General features: G+C 38.4%; 2 protein-coding genes across 2 annotated transcripts; both read left to right on the top strand.

The window, feature by feature from the left end:
- Positions 1-3,988: 3,988 nt before the first annotated feature.
- On the top strand, positions 3,989-8,896 carry LOC127640312 (photoreceptor-specific nuclear receptor-like). Its single transcript, XM_052122778.1, has 8 exons — positions 3,989-4,358; positions 4,777-4,927; positions 5,126-5,229; positions 5,315-5,587; positions 5,950-6,131; positions 7,944-8,184; positions 8,314-8,419; positions 8,505-8,896. The coding sequence occupies exons 1-8, from the start codon at positions 4,268-4,270 to the stop codon at positions 8,635-8,637; spliced, it is 1,281 nt and encodes a 426-aa protein (XP_051978738.1). The 5' UTR covers positions 3,989-4,267; the 3' UTR covers positions 8,638-8,896.
- A 1,869-nt stretch (positions 8,897-10,765) lies between these two features.
- On the top strand, positions 10,766-18,422 carry stoml1 (stomatin (EPB72)-like 1). The gene is given in 8 exon segments (XM_052122779.1): positions 10,766-11,067; positions 11,599-11,705; positions 11,792-11,941; positions 12,122-12,170; positions 12,173-12,324; positions 13,953-14,163; positions 15,280-15,471; positions 18,212-18,422. Coding segments are annotated over 8 exon segments (1,233 nt in total). The 5' UTR covers positions 10,766-10,895; the 3' UTR covers positions 18,412-18,422.
- Positions 18,423-19,742: the final 1,320 nt, after the last annotated feature.

Genomic DNA, 19,742 nt, shown 5'->3' with positions numbered 1-19,742 from the left:
TATGAATGGTCTGCTACACTAAACCTGTTGAAATGAAATGGCTTTGCAACCAGTGAAAGCCTCTAGTTACTGAAGGGATGTTATATTAACAGATATATGATGTAATTTACACTGGCTGGAAGTAATTGATGAACTGACAGTGATTGCACATACAGTAGTTGTCTCATACCATGTCAAATAGCAAATTGTAAGTGTTCTAGGATTGCTATATATACCACTTGAATAGCAAACATGCTCATGATATCCCATACCTGTTGGGTGGCAATATAATCTATGTAAAACCCAAATGTGTATTATGTATTATATGTTCATGTATGTTTTTCACTGATGTAAAAAGTCAGGTACTTGTACATATAAGGAATATATAATACTACAAAACATGGCAGCTCTACCACCATTGGTGTATGAGCATGGGTGATTGGGACATAGTGCTATGGTTACCTCTAAGGCAAAAAAAAACAAAAAAAAAGTGCTATATAAGTGTAGACCATTTACCATAATATTCCTGCCATTTTTAGGACAATCTAATGGTAATCTCTGCTCTGCTCAAATAATCTAGTCTTGTCCTAAAAAGCCACTAGGAACATTATGCGTTATTGCCACATGCTAGTTATATAAATACAGTTAATGCCATCCTGCTGCCGCACTGGTGTGAAGCACACACAAAGGTGTGTCACTCACACATGACATCAACAGGAATGTGTCATGCTCCCAGCTTTTGTTCTGGACACTCAGTCACGTTTTGACACTCCTGTTTTCAGCCCTCGCTCTTTCATGCAACATGCTGTCTGCAAACAAATGAAAGCGAGCCAACGAGACACAGTAAAGTGGGCACACAGCCATTAAAAATCATTGCACTGGACAGATTAGATAGGGATGCCTTAAAAATGTAATTAATACAGTTAATATACTGCTCAGAATTAAAATAAAAAAATATTCAGGCACTTTCTGATTGTCAAAAGTTAGGTTACTTAGTTCTCTTAGGACACGTGTGTGTACTTGAGGGGACTTCATACCTCCACTACATAAGCCCTTGAGAGCAGACAGTTAAAAGATATTACAAAAATTGTTAGAAACATTTTAATTCCACTTGGTGTGATATTGTGTTTGTTTTTGTAAAAAAGTTAGGATGTTTTCATGTGCTGACCACAGATGTCTTCTTCAAAGATCCATCAGGTATGTTCTTGGTTTTATAGGGAAATTATTTGGTTTGTTGGTCCTTTGGGTCAGACTGCATTCTCACCACAAGTGAACTGCCCAGGGTTCATTTACAATCGGTCCGTGGTTGTTTTGGTGTGAATCCAAGTGTGATTGCCGTGTTCATATATGCCTAAACGAAACCAAACTAATGGAGAAAATGCAGAAGGATCTGAAACAAATGCTCCAAACAAGCCAGGTGTGATGAATGAATTTCCATTCTGGTCCAAACTGATTTTTGAGTGCTAGTGAACCTGGAGACTGATCTCACTGTGATATCGGAAACTGTAGGTTGACTTTTCTTTAGGTAAAATCTGTCTGTGCATACAAAAACTGCCCCCAGTGGCCTAAGCGGTAAGTATTGTTTGGCATATGGGCAAATGTGAGCTCCATTTTCCAGGTGAAATATCCACACAGGGGCACAGAAAGCAAGTTGTTTAGGCTATAATACAGTGAAGAGATTTGCGCATTTTCATAAATGGAACGCCGCAACTCAAACCCCAAACCTAAATCTTACCATCAGTACAGTAAAAATGTAAGGTTAGAGGAAACATACAACCTCCGTATCGCACTCGTCATTGATTGTGCATACGTGATCACTTCCTGGTTTCAATGCGGGATCCGAACCTGGGTCTCCCACCCTGCTTATGCAATACACTTCTGGTAAACATACTGGAGCCGATACAAAATGTCTGATAGGAGATGGTGCTTGCCAGTGAGTTTGCAAAATGTGGCCGATCCTAGGGTACTGGAACTCTCGGAAACAACATGCCAACTTCCTGTGTGATCACTTTGAGACCTGCACACCCATAGAGTTTACCACCAAAATGTAACTGTTGAAGCTAATTGCATTGAATTTGCATTTAATAAGTACTTAAAGCACTTAAAGCACAGAGCAATTAATGCTCTGGCTTATAAGTAAATAATATTTATGATAGTTTGTCATCTTTACAATGTGTCATCGTGTATCAGTCCTAAAGTAGAAAACCTTGTCATATTTATTTGCTAATTTGAGTAAATTTCACTGGTAAATAAAATAACGTACTTAACTTTTCGAAGCTGGTTTTCCCAGCATGCGCCAGGCTTGAATAAGTCATGAGCTTGCATGGTTTCACTGTTGGCAAGTACCATTAAGATTTTTGCAATTAAAAAGTCACTTAATTGTGCTTTCATGTTTATGAGCAATCTTACCACCTGTTGTGCTCATGGCTCCAATGTAAGACCCTCCACTGTTAAAGCAGGACTATGGGAAAGATTGTTTTAAGATGGCATGTGTTGTTGTCTGGCTTTTGTGTGACCATGCGCTGCTTAAGACCTTAAGATAGATACACAAATCAAAAGAAAAAAGCAAATCACTGACTTCAGGCTTCTAATTACCAGTAAATCACACAGGGGTCAATAATTAGACAGAGATGGATCCAGAGAGCAGCCACCATATGGCACGTGTGTGGACTGTGGAGTCGAGGTTGGGGCCCGCACGGCTCCCACAGTCTCACAAGCAGCTAATTGTTTTCTTTCCCTGCTACCCCTCTTTTCATTTGAGGTCTTTGTTATCTTGAGAGAACAAATTTTATGGTAGGTTAAGCTGCTTAGCTGATTTGAAATGGGTGGTGGATGTTAATGGCGCTACAGGAGTGGATGGCCTTTCTTGTTCAGTGATGCTTCTTTGTGACCAGAAAGTTGGAGAGAGTTAACATTTGTTGGCATAATTAAACAAAAAAGAAGATATATTGTAACATCATGAAAATTTAAATTTTTCAACTATCCATATTTGGTGTGCTTATAGGAAAACATGGCACAGTCAATCACTTTTGAACATCATTTTTTGAATAACGACAAGATTTACAGTAAATCCAGCAGATTTGGGTAACTGGAGCCAATGCAGATTAGCATTACCTCATTGTTCCTGGTGGACGGTTGAGGATTAAATAGGGTAGGGCAGTGGTGGCTCAGCGGTTAAGGCTCTGGGTTACTGATCAGAAGGTCGTGGGTTCAAGCCCCAACACCACCAAGACACCACTGTTGGGCCCTTGAGCAAGGCCCTTGAACCTATCTGCTCCAGGGGTGCCGTATCATGGCTGACCCTGCACTCTGACCCCAGCTTAGCTGGGATATGTGAAAAATAAATAATTTCACCATGTATATGCAGAAATGTATGTATAATGTGTGACAATTGGTCAAATTAAATTAAATAATAATGAAAAAGCACAAAACTTGAGGAAAGAATCCCAGGCATATGTTCTCTACAGCTTGTGTACATTGTGTACATTTCCTATGAATAGACATGTTACAAATCAACAATTTTATATAGACGTAGGCATTCCTTCATGTCACATGGTTCAATTTTTGCGGATCATCAATGATCAAAACAGGTTGACCCATGAAATCAATATTGATTACTGAAACTTTTAAACCACTGAACGTCACCACATCAAAAACAAAAAGAATCAAAAAGAAACAAAAATCAATAAGATACAGTAGTTAACCACCTTTGTAGGTGTGATGCTAAACGAACAGTTGACTCCTCTAAAGAGAAGAGGCTGGAGCATTATTGACAGAGAGAGAGATGGAGAGAAATGACTCAACGCAAATCCTTTTGTTTGTCCGGTGCTCTCCACACTTGTTGTGGATGGAGCTAATACTGAGTGTGACTGATTGATCCACCCCTAGATGGACAGTAAAGATTAAAAGGATGACAAATAGACACTTGCTTACACAGCGCTTGCTGCTAATCCCTTTGTCTTCCTTTAGGGAGCCCAGAGTAGCCTCAGAGTCACTCATAGTCCAGCATTGCTTGGCATACCATGAGGAGTTGACAGACCTCTCTGCACTTTTTTAACATACAAAAAGTTCGAAAGAACGGATATTCAGAGAACCCAAAGTCCAACGAGTCTTCACTGGACATTGAAGAAACATCTGATATTGGTGCAAATATCAGTGCTGGACGATTCGTCTTTTTAAGGAGCATCTAGGATTCCAATCAATCTTCTACGGACACAATTTGGCCTCAAAAAACCCTTCTAAGGGTACACTTTAGGAACAGCTTCAGTAAACTTATACAACTTATTGAATGGAGGATCCAATGTCAGAAATGTCCATGATTCCTTTCATGTCACCAACAGAGTCTTCCAGGAGCAACTCTACCTATGACAGTCAAGAGGGTGAGTTATTCATTTGTTCTTCAAATTAACTTGGAGTTGGACAGAACAAGCAACAAGTGGCAAAAACTCTTGCGATCATGGTCTTTCTGGGAATGAGTTTCCAGAAACCTTTTGTGTTATAAAGAACTTTGAAATCATCGAAAAGGATTTGAACGCAGAATTCAGAATTGTCTTGCTCTTGAATTACTGAATTTCGTTTTGGGCATCTTACCAAATAAACTCAAAATAAGATCTTTTCAGATAATAGTTATTTGAGCAAAATCTGGACAATTTTGTCTGTACATCTCAAATAGATTTATGAAATAAGAAAGCATCTGAAATACCATACAAATTGTCTCCAATGATTGCCACCTGCTATTGAGGTGATTGTGAATAAGGTACTGTGACTGAGGAATAATTGTTTCCCGTTCTTTCCCAGGTAAAAGTCTTGCTCCGGGCAAGGTCCTGAACTCAGGACTACTCTGTAAAGTGTGTTCTGATACCAGCAGCGGGAAACACTATGGAATATATGCTTGCAATGGCTGCAGTGGCTTTTTTAAGCGTAGTGTGAGACGCAGACTCATCTACAGGTGAGAAGACAACTTGCAGTCCAGAGAGTTCAGCTGGTGTGGCATACGAGGAACTCCAAATGGGGCCTCCAGTGTCTTTTCATTTTAAGAGTGTAGTTAAAACAAGAAGTAGTTTTGATAAATTCCTTCAGCTCACGAATATTATCCATAAAATCTGTATAACAACATAAATTAATACTTTAATATAAACATTTACAGATGTCAAGCCAGTACAGGTATGTGTCCAGTGGATAAAGCCCATCGTAATCAATGCCAGGCATGTCGCTTAAAGAAATGCCTTCAAGCTGGCATGAACAAGGATGGTGAGTCAACTTCTTGTCCTCTTTTATACTTGCTAATTATTCTATCATCTTTTCCTTCTAAACCTCTCCATCCATTTCCCCTCAGCTGTCCAGAATGAGCGTCAGCCCCGTAGTACCGCTCAAGTCAGGTTAGATGCTCTGGATGTGGACAAAGACCAGGAGCACCTTGCCACCACGCTGGAGCCCACCTCCTCCTCCACATGCTCCATAATCAACCGCCCACTGCTGGGCTCCTCCATCAGCTCCAGTGTCAGCTCCATTGACATCAACCAGCACTCCAGCAGCCCCAAGAATGGGCATCGCTTCATGGCAAGTCTCATGACGGCTGAGACCTGCGCCAAGCTGGAGCCAGAGGATGGTAAGGACAGACTGAGCACTGACATCTTACAATGATCTCAAAAAAATATTTTCTGTTCATTAACTCAAGCAAAGTTTGTCACCAGCAAAAGTTGTTATAGTATTTATTTGGATACTAGTGTGCTGGTGGCCAAGCAGGCTTTTTTAACTAGCAGATCCAGCAAGAATTCTTTGGTGAACAAGCATTAGGAAAGCCCATGCTAGTCGACCAGCTTATACACTTAAGTAGGTCTTCTAGCTAGACCATGACCAAACCAGTGCTAACTAGCATAAACAAGCATGGAAATGAATGCTGTTCTAAACTTTTCTTAATTATTCTTCATTGTACAGTATCACAGCATTTTGGATGTTCTCTCTTTTTAGTCGATGAGAACATTGACGTTACCAGTGATGAACCCGAGAGGAGTTCTCCGGACTACAGCAGCGCTCTTTACCCCAAACATGGTCCAGAAAGTGTGTACGAGACATCTGCTCGTCTGCTGTTCATGTCTGTGAAATGGGCCAAGAACCTGCCAGTGTTTTCCCACCTACCTTTCAGAGACCAGGTAAGGGTCTGAAGTATCATTTCTTACTACTGTATATTTTCAAGTACAGCAGTTGTTGAAATGGGCCAGTACTCATTGGTGCAAAATACTGACAATTGTATGTAACGCAATATGCAGTATTGGCAATTATTATAACATACTGGCAGCTCTCAAACTGATGGTACTCTATATGGTCCCTGCTTGACGAAACAGTTTACTCTTTCGCTCTTACTATCCAAATATTATTAGGACCCCAAACTGATATTCAGCTAAATCTTTTGTGCATATTGAAGCTTTTTCTGGACAAGAACTCTCTTTTCAGATATCTTTGGACCACCTGAACGATATGTAAAATGTCATTTTTTTTATGCATTTTTACATGACGTTTAAAATTGAGTAAAGACGCGGTCACACTAGGCTATAAGCATGCGAAATTACTTTGGACAGAATATGATTTCATCCTCGAGGGCTTCTAGTTTTAATAAATCACTAATAACAAATAATATAATACTTTATTCAGGATGTTCCTGCAACAATTAAAACAAGCAGCTTTGAATTATGTATTCTTTGTCATGAGCCAAAAGGTCAGTGTGTCATATTTCGATCTTCTATTGGTCACTCGTCTTCTTGACATCCAAGGTGAGAGTTGAGACTTGAACTTTGGTACACAGCAAAATGTAGAATGTTTTTGAATAAACTTCTGTTTCTGGTCTCACTCGTTCGGAAGAGTTTAAATGGAGCACGGAGTCTAGTGTAACCACAACTTTAATCTAAAAATGACGATACCACAATAATAAACATGGATCAGAGTAGATATTCGGCAAACATGTGAAAATATCCTGTTTGCCTACTGCCTTAAAATTTATTTTATTAGAAGTATATTTTAGATAGTTTATCTTTACACCACTTTTCATAAGCACAAATCCAGCAACTAGCTGTTCATCATGATTTGTTTAGCCTGCTTATTCATTTTTCTTTATTATATATTAGGGCTGTCAATACATGGTATTAGCTGACACATGCGTGAAGATGCTATTAAAGGGAAAATTCTCTCATGATTTACTCACCCTCATGCCATCCCAGATGTTTAAGACTTTCATTATTCTCAGAACACAATTTAAGATTTTTAGAAGAATATTTCAGCTCTTAAGGTCCATACAATGCAAGTGAATGGTTGCCAAAAATTTTACGCACCAAAAAGCACATAAAGGCTTCATAAAAGTAATCCATATGACTCCAGTGGATAAATCCATGTCTTCAGAAGTGATATAATAGGTGTAGGCTAGAAACAGATCAATATTTAAGTCATTTTCTGCTTGAAATTCTTCTCCCTGACCAGTAGGGGGGCGATATGTGTGAAGAATGTGAATCACCAAATATTTAAATGTGAAATGATCTGTTTCTCACCCACACCACATCATATCGCTTCTGAAGGCATGGATTAAACCACTGGAGTCTTTTGGATTACTTTTATGCTGATTTATTGAGCTACAAAACTTTGCCACCCATTCACTTGCATAGATTGAACCAAAAGAGCTGAAATATTCTTCTAAAAATCTTCAGTTCAGCAGATAAAATAAAGTAAATGATGAGAGACTTTTCATTTTTGGGTGAACTATTCTTTTAAGAGAGTAGTGTATTACAATAAAAACAGAAATACATTATGATAGCACAGCAGCTGTCATCATTAAAGTTGATTCAGTAGAATCCAGACTGGGATAAAAGCAAATTTGCTGTTGTTTTTTTTCCATTAAGTGTGACATTACTTTAGTAAACAGTCCCAAAAGTCTAAAACGGTAGGGTTTAATTATCTCCCTATCTCTGTGTTTTCAGGTGATTCTACTTGAGGAGGCGTGGAGTGAGCTTTTTCTTCTGTGTGCAATTCAGTGGTCATTACCGCTAGACAACTGCCCCCTGCTGTCCTTACCTGACCTCTCACCCCAAGGACAGGGCAAGGGCAGCCCCTCCGCCTCAGACATGAGGGTCTTGCAAGAAGTGTTTAGCCACTTCAAGCCCCTGCAAGTGGATCCAACTGAGTTTGCATGCCTGAAAGCCATTGTTTTGTTTAAACCAGGTGTTTTTTCTTTTTTATATATTTATTAAATAAATTGCTACAAGGGGGCAATAAATATACACTATAAACTAAATGTAATGTACTGGTATAGTAAACTGTGTTCTGAGTCATCACTGATTTCTGTAACAGAGACACCAGGACTTAAAGACCCAGAGCAGGTGGAAAATCTACAAGATCAGTCACAAGTGCTGCTAGCTCAACATATCCACACTCTTTACCCACATCAAGTCGCCAGGTGGGTAAATAAACAATCAGATAAATCTCTTTTTTGAGAGAGGACAAAATTAATACAAATAATTGACCTTAATCGCTTTCCTCAGGTTTGGCAGACTATTGCTTCTCCTTCCATCCCTTCACTTTGTGAGTTCAGGGAGAATCGAGCAGCTTTTCTTCCAGAGAACCATCGGGAACACGCCTATGGAGAAACTCCTGTGTGATATGTTCAAAAACTGAAAAGCTTTTTCAAAGACACTGATCCTAGAGGAGTGAAATCCTCTGATTGTAGGTGCTTTGCTTCACTGCTATGCTAGTTAATATGCCAATGAATCTGCCAGAATGCTGGAAAAGCGCAAATGCATATACACTTGCTTCATTTTCTCTTTATGTCTTATTTTATGTCTCTTTTTATACCCATAACATTGCTCATATGTCTATGCATCTCCATTATTTGGAATCTCCTTTGTTTTCTTTTCCATAATTTTTTTTTTTGCCTTCCAAGCTCATTATAATAGATTATTTAGCTATATATATACATTAATTATTTGTAGGACTTAAAAATAAAAAATAAATAAATAAAACAGTATTATTGATATTCTTGTATTTTACTTTTTCCAGTCTATCTATCTATCTATCTATCTATCTATCTATCTATCTATCTGTCTGTCTGTCTGTCTGTCTGTCTGTCTATCTATCTGTCTGTCTGTCTGTCTAGAATTTCTATAGTACCAACATCAACTCCATATGACAGAATTTAATCTAGCGTATGATTATGGCAATGAGTTGGTCCTGTTACATTTTGTATGACTCCAAGAGAGTTGATAATATCGATAAATGCTAATCCCCATTTTCATTATCTATGTGAATGTTGATGTCACCAACAATTAAAGCTTTATCCACAGTAACTACTAGATCTGATTGAAAATTAGCAAATTCACCAAGGAAATCAGAATATGGCCCAAGTGATCTATAGATACTGTCAGGGCAAAAGGCAATAAAGTTTTTTAATTTATATCTGACCTTGCCACATTAAGCAATATTAATTCAAAAGACTTACATTTATATCATGTTCTCTAAAAAACACCAAAAACTTCACTGTAAATTGTAGCAACACCTCCTCCTCGACCCTTCAGATGAGGCTCATGTTTATAACAATAACCTGGGGGAGTAGATTCATTTAAACTAATAAATTAATCCGGTTTAAGACAGGTTTCAGTCAAACAGAGCGCATCCAAACTGTGAGCATGTTATAGTGTCTGACATAGTTTTTGCAAGTTCACACACCTCTTTAAAATTATCTCTAGTGATCTCCGACTGGCGAAGCTGGACTTCGTTAGTGCCGACATGAATAACAGTTTTAGAAAAACTATGTTTAGCTGCTGAGAGGCAGAGGTGTTCAAAGCAGAGTGTTTAGTCGCTTTGAAGACTGTGATGATGTTGATTTCCTGCCACATATTTCTCACGTCGGTGGTGTTGAACTGTGCTTCCACTTTGTTCTTGTATCACTGTTTGAAAGTGATGTGATGTTAATGTATGTCAAAAACTGATAAAGATAAAAATCTAGTATTTATATGTGATTTAATCATTGTTATGGCTCGTTATTATATACATAAAGTCAAATGGATTGAAAAAATACCTGTATTTGAACAATTTAAAATTGACATTTAAACATATCTGGAAACTATCTCTAAAAGTAGAAATACAATTTTTTGTTTCAATAAAGCCTCTTTTTTTTTTTTTTTTACTAAGGAAGAAGTTTTCGGTTCTGAAATGTACAGTATGTTTTTATAGTGCTATGAATTCTTATATGTCAAGATATCATGGTAAGTTTGATTTTCTAATTCTTGACCCCAATAAAACGTGATTTATCTACTTGACAAGCAAACTGGCACAAGATTTTAAGTCTAGTTTGTTTTTTTGCAGTGTAGTTTCACCTTTACATCTGAAAGTGGAAGTGGAGATTTAGAGTAAAAAAATACTTAAATATTGTTTTGTTTCTCACCCACTTCTGAAGATATGGATTAAACCACTGGAGTCTTATGGATTACTTTTATGCTGCCTTTTTGTGATTTTTGGTGCTAAAAAGGTCTGATCCCAATTCACTTGCATTGTATGGACCAAAAGCACTGATATATTCTCCTAAAAATCTTAATTTGACTTCAGCAGACAATAGAAAGTCAAACACTGGGATGGCATGAGGGTGAGTAAACATTTTTAGAATTTTCATTTTTGAACCATCTCTCTAAATCAAATATGGCGGCGTTGTGACGTTGTGAGAGACAGCGTGATGTATGTCACTTCCGTTACAGTTGATGGCGCTGTTGCTCTTTCCCACCGCACATGAAGTCATGTTATAAGGCTGCGCTCCAAAACGCGGAAGTGGTGCTTGTTTTGGTTTTCGTGCCATGGATGGAGGTCAGAAAACCCGGTTTTAGAATAATACAAAATCGTAAACGTCACGGAGGGAACCCGATATAGTCTGATATTTCTTGAAAATGTTCGGGAAGCCTTCAGGTTATGAGTATCAGTCATTATCGCAGAGAGATACAGAGTGCAGTAAAACTCCTGGACTGTTCTCATCTCACTCGGTATTGACTCACGGTCAATATGATCAGAGAGGACATTCATTTGATTATGTGCCTAAAGTCTCTCAAAACGACTTCACAGGTATATCTCTTATCACATATTCATAAAACGTAACATTACCGTGTTCATTGTACACGTGTTAAATAGTATGTATGTATAGTACACTATTGGATAGTATGTTATAGTATGTACAAATTTATATACAAAAAGTATAATGATATGTAAATTGTACACTGCAGGACCGGATGGGAGAGTATATAAAGTAACATACAAAATGTATAATGGCACGTTAATGGTATGAAACACTATAGTATAGTTTATAAAATAGAATATACAAAATGTTTAATACTATGTAAATAGTATGCAATAGTGTAGTATAGCATAGTACACTATTGGACATACAAATAGTAATCACATATTAAGTACTTGTGGTTCATTAATATTACTCAGTAATTACACTGTAATAGTGACTCTTAATAGTGACCGGTGACTGGAATGTAAAATGCTCATCTGCTTCTGTAACTCTCACATTTGACTCTTTTCAGTTGGTATGCTGGTCTTCTTAATGTCAAATAAATAGTAATGCATCCTATTCATTTCAATTGATTTCAGATAAATCTCAAGGATTGTTGTCCTGGATTTGCAATCTGATCGTAACGTTCCTGGTTTTTCTCATCACATTCATAACCTTTCCCATATCTGGATGGTTTGTCTTAAAGGTCAGTTCCACAGACATCATTTGGAGAGTTTTGGTCTATTTCTAGTTGTCTTGTTTGGACTGTGTTAAATGCAGTGATATTTTCAGGTTGTACCAAACTATGAAAGAATTGTTGCGTTTCGTCTGGGTCGGATCCGTCCTCCTAAAGGTCCAGGAGTGGTTCTGGTTTTACCCTTGATTGATCAGTGGCAGAAAGTGGACCTCCGGACCAGGGCCTTTAACATCCCACCCTGCAAGGTACAATTCAGTTAATCTAAATAGTCTTGTTGTACTTGTACAATGACAATAAAGAGTTTGACTTGAAATACAATGCCTTTTATACTAATATAAGACCTCTTTATATTTAATATCTCTTTATCTTTAACGTTATACAGTATGAAGTATTTCTAGATCTCTGCAATTTTTATACCATAAAAGGTGGCCACTAAAGATGGTGGTGTGGTTTCGGTTGGAGCCGATATTCAGTTCGGATCTGGAGTCCAGTGATGTCAGTGGTGGCCGTGCAGGATCTAAATGCCTCCACCCGTCTCACCGCGCAGAACGCCATGATGCAGTCGCTGAGCAAAAAGACACTGAGAGAGATACAGACAGAGAGATTCAAACTCGGGGAGCATCTCGGGGTGAGAGACAACAAATTTGTTTACAAGTATATACACTCACCTAAAGGATTATTAGGAACACCTGTTCAATTTCTCATTGATGCAATTATCTAATCAACCAATCACATGGCAGTTGCTTCAATACATTTAGGGGTGTGGTCCTGGTCAAGACAATCTCCTGAACTCCAAACTGAATGTCAGAATGGGAAAGAAAGGTGATTTAAGCAATTTTGAGCGTGGCATGGTTGTTGGTGCCAGACGGGCCGGTCTGAGTATTTCACAATCTGCTCAGTTACTGGAATTTTCACGCACAACCATTTCTAGGGTTTACAAAGAATGGTGTGAAAAGGAAAAACATCCAGTATGCGGCAGTCCTGTGGGCTGAAAATGCCTTGTTGATGCTAGAGGTCAGAGGAGAATGGGCCGACTGATTCAAGCTGATAGAAGAGCAACTTTGCCTGAAATAACCACTCGTTACAACCGAGGTATGCAGCAAAGCATTTGTGAAGCCACAACACGCACAACCTTGAGGCGGATGGGCTACAACAGCAGAAGACCCCACCGGGTACCACTCATCTCCACTACAAATAGGAAAAAGAGGCTACAATTTGCAAGAGCTCACCAAAATTGGACAGTTGAAGACTGGAAAAATGTCGCCTGGTCTGATGAGTCTCGATTTCTGTTGAGACATTCAGATGGTAGAGTCAGAATTTGGCATAAACAGAATGAGAACATGGATCCATCATGCCTTGTTACCACTGTGCAGGCTGGTGGTGGTGGTGGTGTAATGGTGTGGGGGATGTTTTCTTGGCACACTGTAGGCCCCTTAGTGCCAATTGGGCATCGTTTAAATGCCACGGCCTACCTGAGCATTGTTTCTGACCATGTCCATCCCTTTATGGCCACCATGTACCCATCCTCTGATGGCTACTTCCAGCAGGATAATGCACCATGCCACAAAGCTCGAATCATTTCAAATTGGTTTCTTGAGTTCACTGTACTAAAATGGCCCCCACAGTCACCAGATCTCAACCCAATAGAGCATCTTTGAGATGTGGTGGAACGGGAGCTTCGTGCCCTGGATGTGCATCCCACAAATCTCCATCAACTGCAAGAAGCTATCCTATCAATATGGGCCAACATTTCTAAAGAATGCTTTCAGCACATTGTTGAATCAATGCCACGTAGAATTAAGGCAGTTCTGAAGGAAAAGGGGGTCAAACACAGTATTAGTATGGTGTTCCTAATAATCCTTTAGGTGAGTGTATATATATATACCAATCAGCCACTAAATTAAAATCACCTGCTTAATATTGTGTAGGTCCCCTCATGTTGCCAAAACAGCGCCAACACACATCTCAGAATAACATTCTGAGATTATATTCTTTTCATCACAATTGTACAGAGCGGTTATCTGTGTTACTGTAGACTTTGTCAGTTCTAACCAGTCTGCTGATCAAAGCAGTCGCAGGGCCACAGATGGCTCTTGGGCCGGACTTTGGACACCCCTGCTATGGTGTTCTCTAAGAAAGCAAAGGTTATTTTTAGGACTTAAATATATTTTATTATATATTATAATATGCCATTAGATCAAGTAATATTGGCCTGTGAACATAAGATTTTGCATTGATGACACTTTTGTTGTGCAGATGGACATGAATGAGATGACAAAGCCGTGGGGGCTGGAAGTGGACCGGGTGGAGCTGATCCTGGAAGGTGTGCTCCAGGATCCAAATGGGGGCCACTCGGGGCCCTTCATTATGCCTCCTTCTGTCCCAGGGTTAGAAAGTCTCACTGGACCCATACAGCAGCTCGCCATGCATTTCCTGAGCCAGACAGCTGCGTCTGAAACCAGCAAAGGTGATGTCTGGAGTCCTTCACATTTTTTTGAACATCCACGATTTTAAAGAAATAAAAAAAAGATCTGAATAAAAGATACATTGGGAGACCACAGTGAAAATGCATATGTATTGCATAATTTTAGATATTTCACAACAAGTTGAATTTAACAAACAACATGAATTTCATAGTATTTGGCATGCCCTTTTGCTTTAATGACAGCATGCACTTAAAGGGATAGTTCACCCAAAAATGAAAATTCTTATTATTTTCTCACCCTCATGCCATCCCATAAATGGATGACTTTCTCTCTTCAGCAAAACACAAATTAAGATTTTTAGAAGAATATCTCAGCTCTGTAGGTCCATATAATTCAAGTCAATGGTAATCAGAACTTTGTAGCTCCAAAAGTCACATTAAGGAAACATAAGATTAATTCTTATGATTTTAGTGGTTAAATCATGTCTTCAGAAGCAATATAATAGGTGTGGTTGATTAACAAATCAAAATTAAAGTCCTTTTTTACTCTAAATCTCCACTTTCACTTTCAGATGTGATAGTGAATCTAAACAGGCACCACATGTGACTTTCTGATGTGAAAGTGGAAATTTAAAATCTTAAGACATGGATTTAACCACTGGAGTCATAAGGATTGTTTTTATTATTTCCTTAATGTGATTTTTGGAGCTACAAACTTCTGATTACCATTCACTTGCATTGTATGGACCTACAGAGCTGAGATATTCTTCTAAAAATCTTAATGTGTGTTCTTCTGAAGAATGAAAGTCATACACATCTGGGATGGCATGAGGGTGAGTAAATAATGAGAGAATTTTCATTTTTTGGTGAAATATCCCTTTAAACTGACATGGACTCCACAAGTATATGAAAACCTGATGATTCATGTAATCCAGCGTGATTTGAGGATGTTCCAAAGAACACCTTGTGGGCTTCAATACAAGCCAACATGGTCAATATCAATAAAAATGTCAGATTTTCAATGTGGTCTCAGACTTATGTACACCGCTGAATATAACAGGTATGACAAATCGATGAATCAATAGATTTATTATCTAATTTTACAGAAAAACAAAACAAATTGGAACGCTAAAAAAAAATGCTTTTGTGGTTCCCTAGGAGATACTGTGAGTTTTACCAATGAGCTAAATTCAGCTGCAGCTGTGAGTTGTAGCAGTGTGGATGGACTGATGTCTGCAGTCAGATCAGTGCTGTCAGAGGAGCTGGTCAATCAAGTGGGAGCCTGTTATCACTTTCAGATCAACACTGACTCTGGACAGACTAACAACTACTACATGGATCTGACACAAGGTAAGATTTAAGCCCTTACAGCAGACGGATGCTGTCAGCTCGTCTGACTTCTCTCCCTTTGGTTGTTGCTCCCGAATATCACTCGTCATTTGTATAAAGTTAAACTTTTCTCAACTTTGTCATGTCGCTCGCTATGGCCACATCTTGTTGCCAACAGTTACTGTTGCTCGTGTTGCCGGAAGTCGCTGTGCTCTCATTGAAAATGAATGAGATCGTGTGGCTTTGTGTCGCTTGCAGTGTGAACGGGGCTTAAGTGATCACTAAAAACAGTATCCAATAGCATTGCTTGTCCTGTCTCTATACATTTCCAAGTTGGCAGCGATAGTAGCCTACTTTGTAAAATAATAAAAAATAAACAAAATCATAAATCAACAGTCAAAAAGTCTCTTAATTACTGGGTAAGAATGAGGACATTGTGGATCAAAGACAACCAAAGTAGTGGACTATGGGGGATCTTTTACCGTTTATATGTAGCCTAGATACAGTATATAGGAAAGATACTGTATGGGGATAATGTAAAAGTCTTAATGAACCATTTTTATATTTTCCATCAAATGCAAATCAAACAAAAACAAACAAACAATGTACATCTAAATAGTGCAGTTTAAAAATACCGTTTGCTATAGTTAAATATTAATGACTATGAAATAATTGAAATGTTTTTGTCATAAACAGAGAACTCGTAATTTCAAAGTTTTTGTTGTCTTTCTTGCTATCCATGCCAGAGATGATGTTATCACTGAACCGTCTAAATCATATCAGACACATGAGGAATGTTTCTGCTTCATTTTCATTTTCTGCCGGTATCCATCTATATAGCTGCTCACTGTATTTCTCAGCTACGGTAGGGTTACCAGACGTTTTCGTTTTCCGGGGACAGTCACGGTATTTGGTGGCCTGTCCCCTACTGGAGCAGTCCCCGGAAATGTCCCCGTTTCTCCAGAGTGTTCAATACAGCTTTCATAATGAAATATTACTATGCAAGAAATCCCGAGCAGCAAAACCTACTGTGTGTTGTCTATTTTGACCAACAGTGAGGGCTATAGCAGCTTCAATTCTTTCATCTTCCTTTATTTTTTCCTTGGTCCGTCGGACCAGGCAATTTAAGAGAATTATCATCATAAAATAAAAATGTATAATAAAATATCTGCAAAGAAATGTGGAGTTAGTCAGTACATTACAGCATAGATTTACACCTTGCAGGGAAACAAGTGAGTGAAAAGGAGCACCATTATACATAAGACTTGATCAAAATAAAAGGTAGTAATTAAGAAAAATAGATCCATATGAGATACACAAATTTAGGTAAAATAGTATTTTAATCATTATTATACAATATTGAATAACTTTGTGTCATATGATAAAATATATTTTTGATGCAAAATGTTTACTGTCTTCACTGTATTCCATGAAAGGATGAAGATGCTCAAAGGCAGGATACCTGTACTGTGGAGTCAGCTGCTATAGCTCCTCATTGTTTGTTTAGTTCACTTTTATTCCACAATGTCATCTGTACAGCATAGAAATGAATGAACTAATTGAAGATGAAACAGAAGAGCACTTAAAATGATCAACTTTACCTCCGTGTTTGAATTACATGAGGCATAGGCTACAGTATTCTACAGTATAGAGCATGATATACCACGCTCTAAAAAAATATTTCCATGATTTGTTAACCTTATATTTTTGCCAGATCAACTTAGATTTACAATTTTTTTTACATAACATAAGAATCTGTCTTGCCTCAATCCGGGTGGCGGAGGATGAGCCTCAGTTGCCTCAGTGTCTGAGATCGTCAATCCGTGCAGTTTATCATGTGGCTTGTTGAGCGCGTTACCACGGAGACGTAGTGCTTGTGGAGGCTTCACGCTATTCCCCAGGGCATCCACGCACAACTCACCACGTGCCCCTCCGAGAGCGAGAACCACATTATATAATATTCATAACCACAAAAATATTGAGGTTACCTCATGTGACTCTACTCTCCTTAGCAACCGGGCCAGTTTGGTTTCTTAGGAGACCTGGCTGGAATTTAATTATATTCTTAATTAATGTTATACTATTTTTATACTGATAATATAATTTATATAGATTTTTTTTAAGTCATGTCAACTTTTGTAATAACTTTAAGGGGTTATAATGGATATAACAAGTTGGGTTTTGTTGGACTAGATCTGCTTATTCTGCTGCTGCTGCTTCTGCAGAGAAATATGAAGACATGCTGCTGCACAATTAGACATACATATAAAGCCAGTGATGCAGATCTAAACAGGTGGTGCTGGGGAGGAGGAGGGTTTCAGAGAGAAAACTCTTGTATTGTGCAGTGAAATTGGCGAACCTGCAAACAACTCAATTAAAATATTAGACAAAGAGAGAGTGCTTAAGTTGATTGGCATACCAGATCGCATATCAAAGAACCTATCCGCTTGGTCCATATAGTATGCAAGACGATTGGAAACAGATTAGGTATTCAAAGGACCTATCAGCTTTGCGCCATGTAGAGTTTCATGACTGAACTTAGAATCATTAAATTAGAAAAATGCAAAATAGGAGCATTTTCACTAGTTTCCTACAATTTTTGGACCCCACTGTATAATATAATTACAGTAGAATGAAAATTAAGAGCAGAGGATTAACCTAACTAGTCTTGAATTGATTGACTCTATTGGGGATTCACTCTTTTTTGCATTATAGGAAAATCCCCTCAATGCTACCTCATAATTTTTGTGTCTGTGTTCAGGTCGTGGGGCGTGTGGTGCGGGTGTCCTGCCGAGAGAGCCGGATGTTTCTCTGTGCATGAGTGAGCATAATCTGTTGGCCATGTTCAAGGGTGACCTGCGTCCATTTGTTGCCTACAGTAGCGGCAGTCTGAGAGTTCAAGGAGATTTGAACACTGCCATGAGGCTGGAAGCACTCATCAAACTACTCAAACCAACATGAAGGGATACAATTGCTTATAATGGTTTAATTTATTAGAGATTAAATTATATACATTATTTAAAGGGATAGTTCACCCAAAAAGGAAAATTCTGTAATCATCTTGTTTTAAACCTGTATTACTTTCAATTTATATAAAACAGATTTCATGAAAGTGAATGGTGACTGAGGTCCTTAACATTTCTTCTTTTTTGTGTTCTGTTGAAGAAAGCAAGTCACACATGTTTGGAACAACAAGAGGGTGAAAACATTCTGACAGTAGTTCAACATATTTTTTTAAGGTTTATGGTGCATGTTTGCAAGATTGCCCATTTCATTACAAAACTTGAATTTATTTATTTGAATTGTATTTTTAATTCAAATGTTATTTCTTGGTTGTTTCAGTGTAGTTTGTTATTTTTCATTGATCTATTTATAATAGTGGGGCGTGTTTGTGACTCGCATTTCAATTCACAGATGTACACATTTCATTTTTTGTTGTTTTTAAAATCTATGACTGATTTACTGTATAAAATGTTACACTTTGCAATCTTTAAATGAAAAATTGTTCAATACAAGTTAAGCTAAATCGACAGCATTTGTGGCACAATGTTGATTACCACAAAAATTTATTTTGACTTGTCACACGTTTTCTTTAAAAACAAAATCCCAAATCTGTTGCAGTTAGAATCAGAATCAGCTTTATTGCAAAGTACGCTAACACATACAAGGAATTTGTCTTGGTGACAGGAGCTTCCAGTGTACAACAATACAAACAATACCAAAACCAATAATCCTCTCAGCAGACCGAACTGTCCTTTGTATTCTTCTGATGTCTAATTTCGTAGCTGAACTAAACCAGACAGTTATTGAAGTGCAGAGGACAGACTCAATGACTGCTGAGTAGAACTGTTTCAGCAGCACATGTGGCAGTTTGAACTTCCTCAGTTGGCGAAGAAAGTACAACCTCTGCTGGGCCTTTTTCACAATAGAGTCGATGTGTATCTCCCACTTCAGGTCCTGTGAGATGGTAGTGCCCAGGAACCTGAATGACTCCACTGCTGCCACAGTGCTGTTTAGAATGGTGAGGGGGACAATGTTGGGGTGTTTCTCCTAAAGTCCACAATCATCTCCACCGTTTTGAGCGTGTTTAGCTCCAGGTTGTTTTGACTGCACCAGACAGCCGGCCATTTAACCTCCTTTCTATATGCAGACTCATCATCATCTCGGATAAGGCCGATGACAGTGGTGTCATCTGCAACTTCAGGAGCTTGACAGAGGGGTCCTTGGTGGTGCAGTCATTGATGTACAGGGAGAAGAGTAGTGGGGAGAGCACACATCCCTGGGGGGCACCA

Source organism: Xyrauchen texanus, chromosome 49, assembly GCF_025860055.1.
Source record: "Xyrauchen texanus isolate HMW12.3.18 chromosome 49, RBS_HiC_50CHRs, whole genome shotgun sequence".
In the NCBI taxonomy this organism is placed as follows: domain Eukaryota; kingdom Metazoa; phylum Chordata; class Actinopteri; order Cypriniformes; family Catostomidae; genus Xyrauchen; species Xyrauchen texanus.
Note: the sequence above shows the minus strand (reverse complement) of the source record. Positions and strands in the feature narration are given on the sequence as shown.

Excerpts from the sequence above, each read along its gene's own strand:
- LOC127640312 (XM_052122778.1), top strand. The coding sequence starts at position 4,268 with ATGGAGGATCCAATGTCAGAAATGTCCATGATTCCTTTCATGTCACCA. Across the intron at positions 5,588-5,949 it reads CAAGCTGGAGCCAGAGGATG|TCGATGAGAACATTGACGTT; the intron begins GTAAGGACAGAC and ends CTCTCTTTTTAG. Across the intron at positions 8,185-8,313 it reads CATTGTTTTGTTTAAACCAG|AGACACCAGGACTTAAAGAC; the intron begins GTGTTTTTTCTT and ends TTTCTGTAACAG.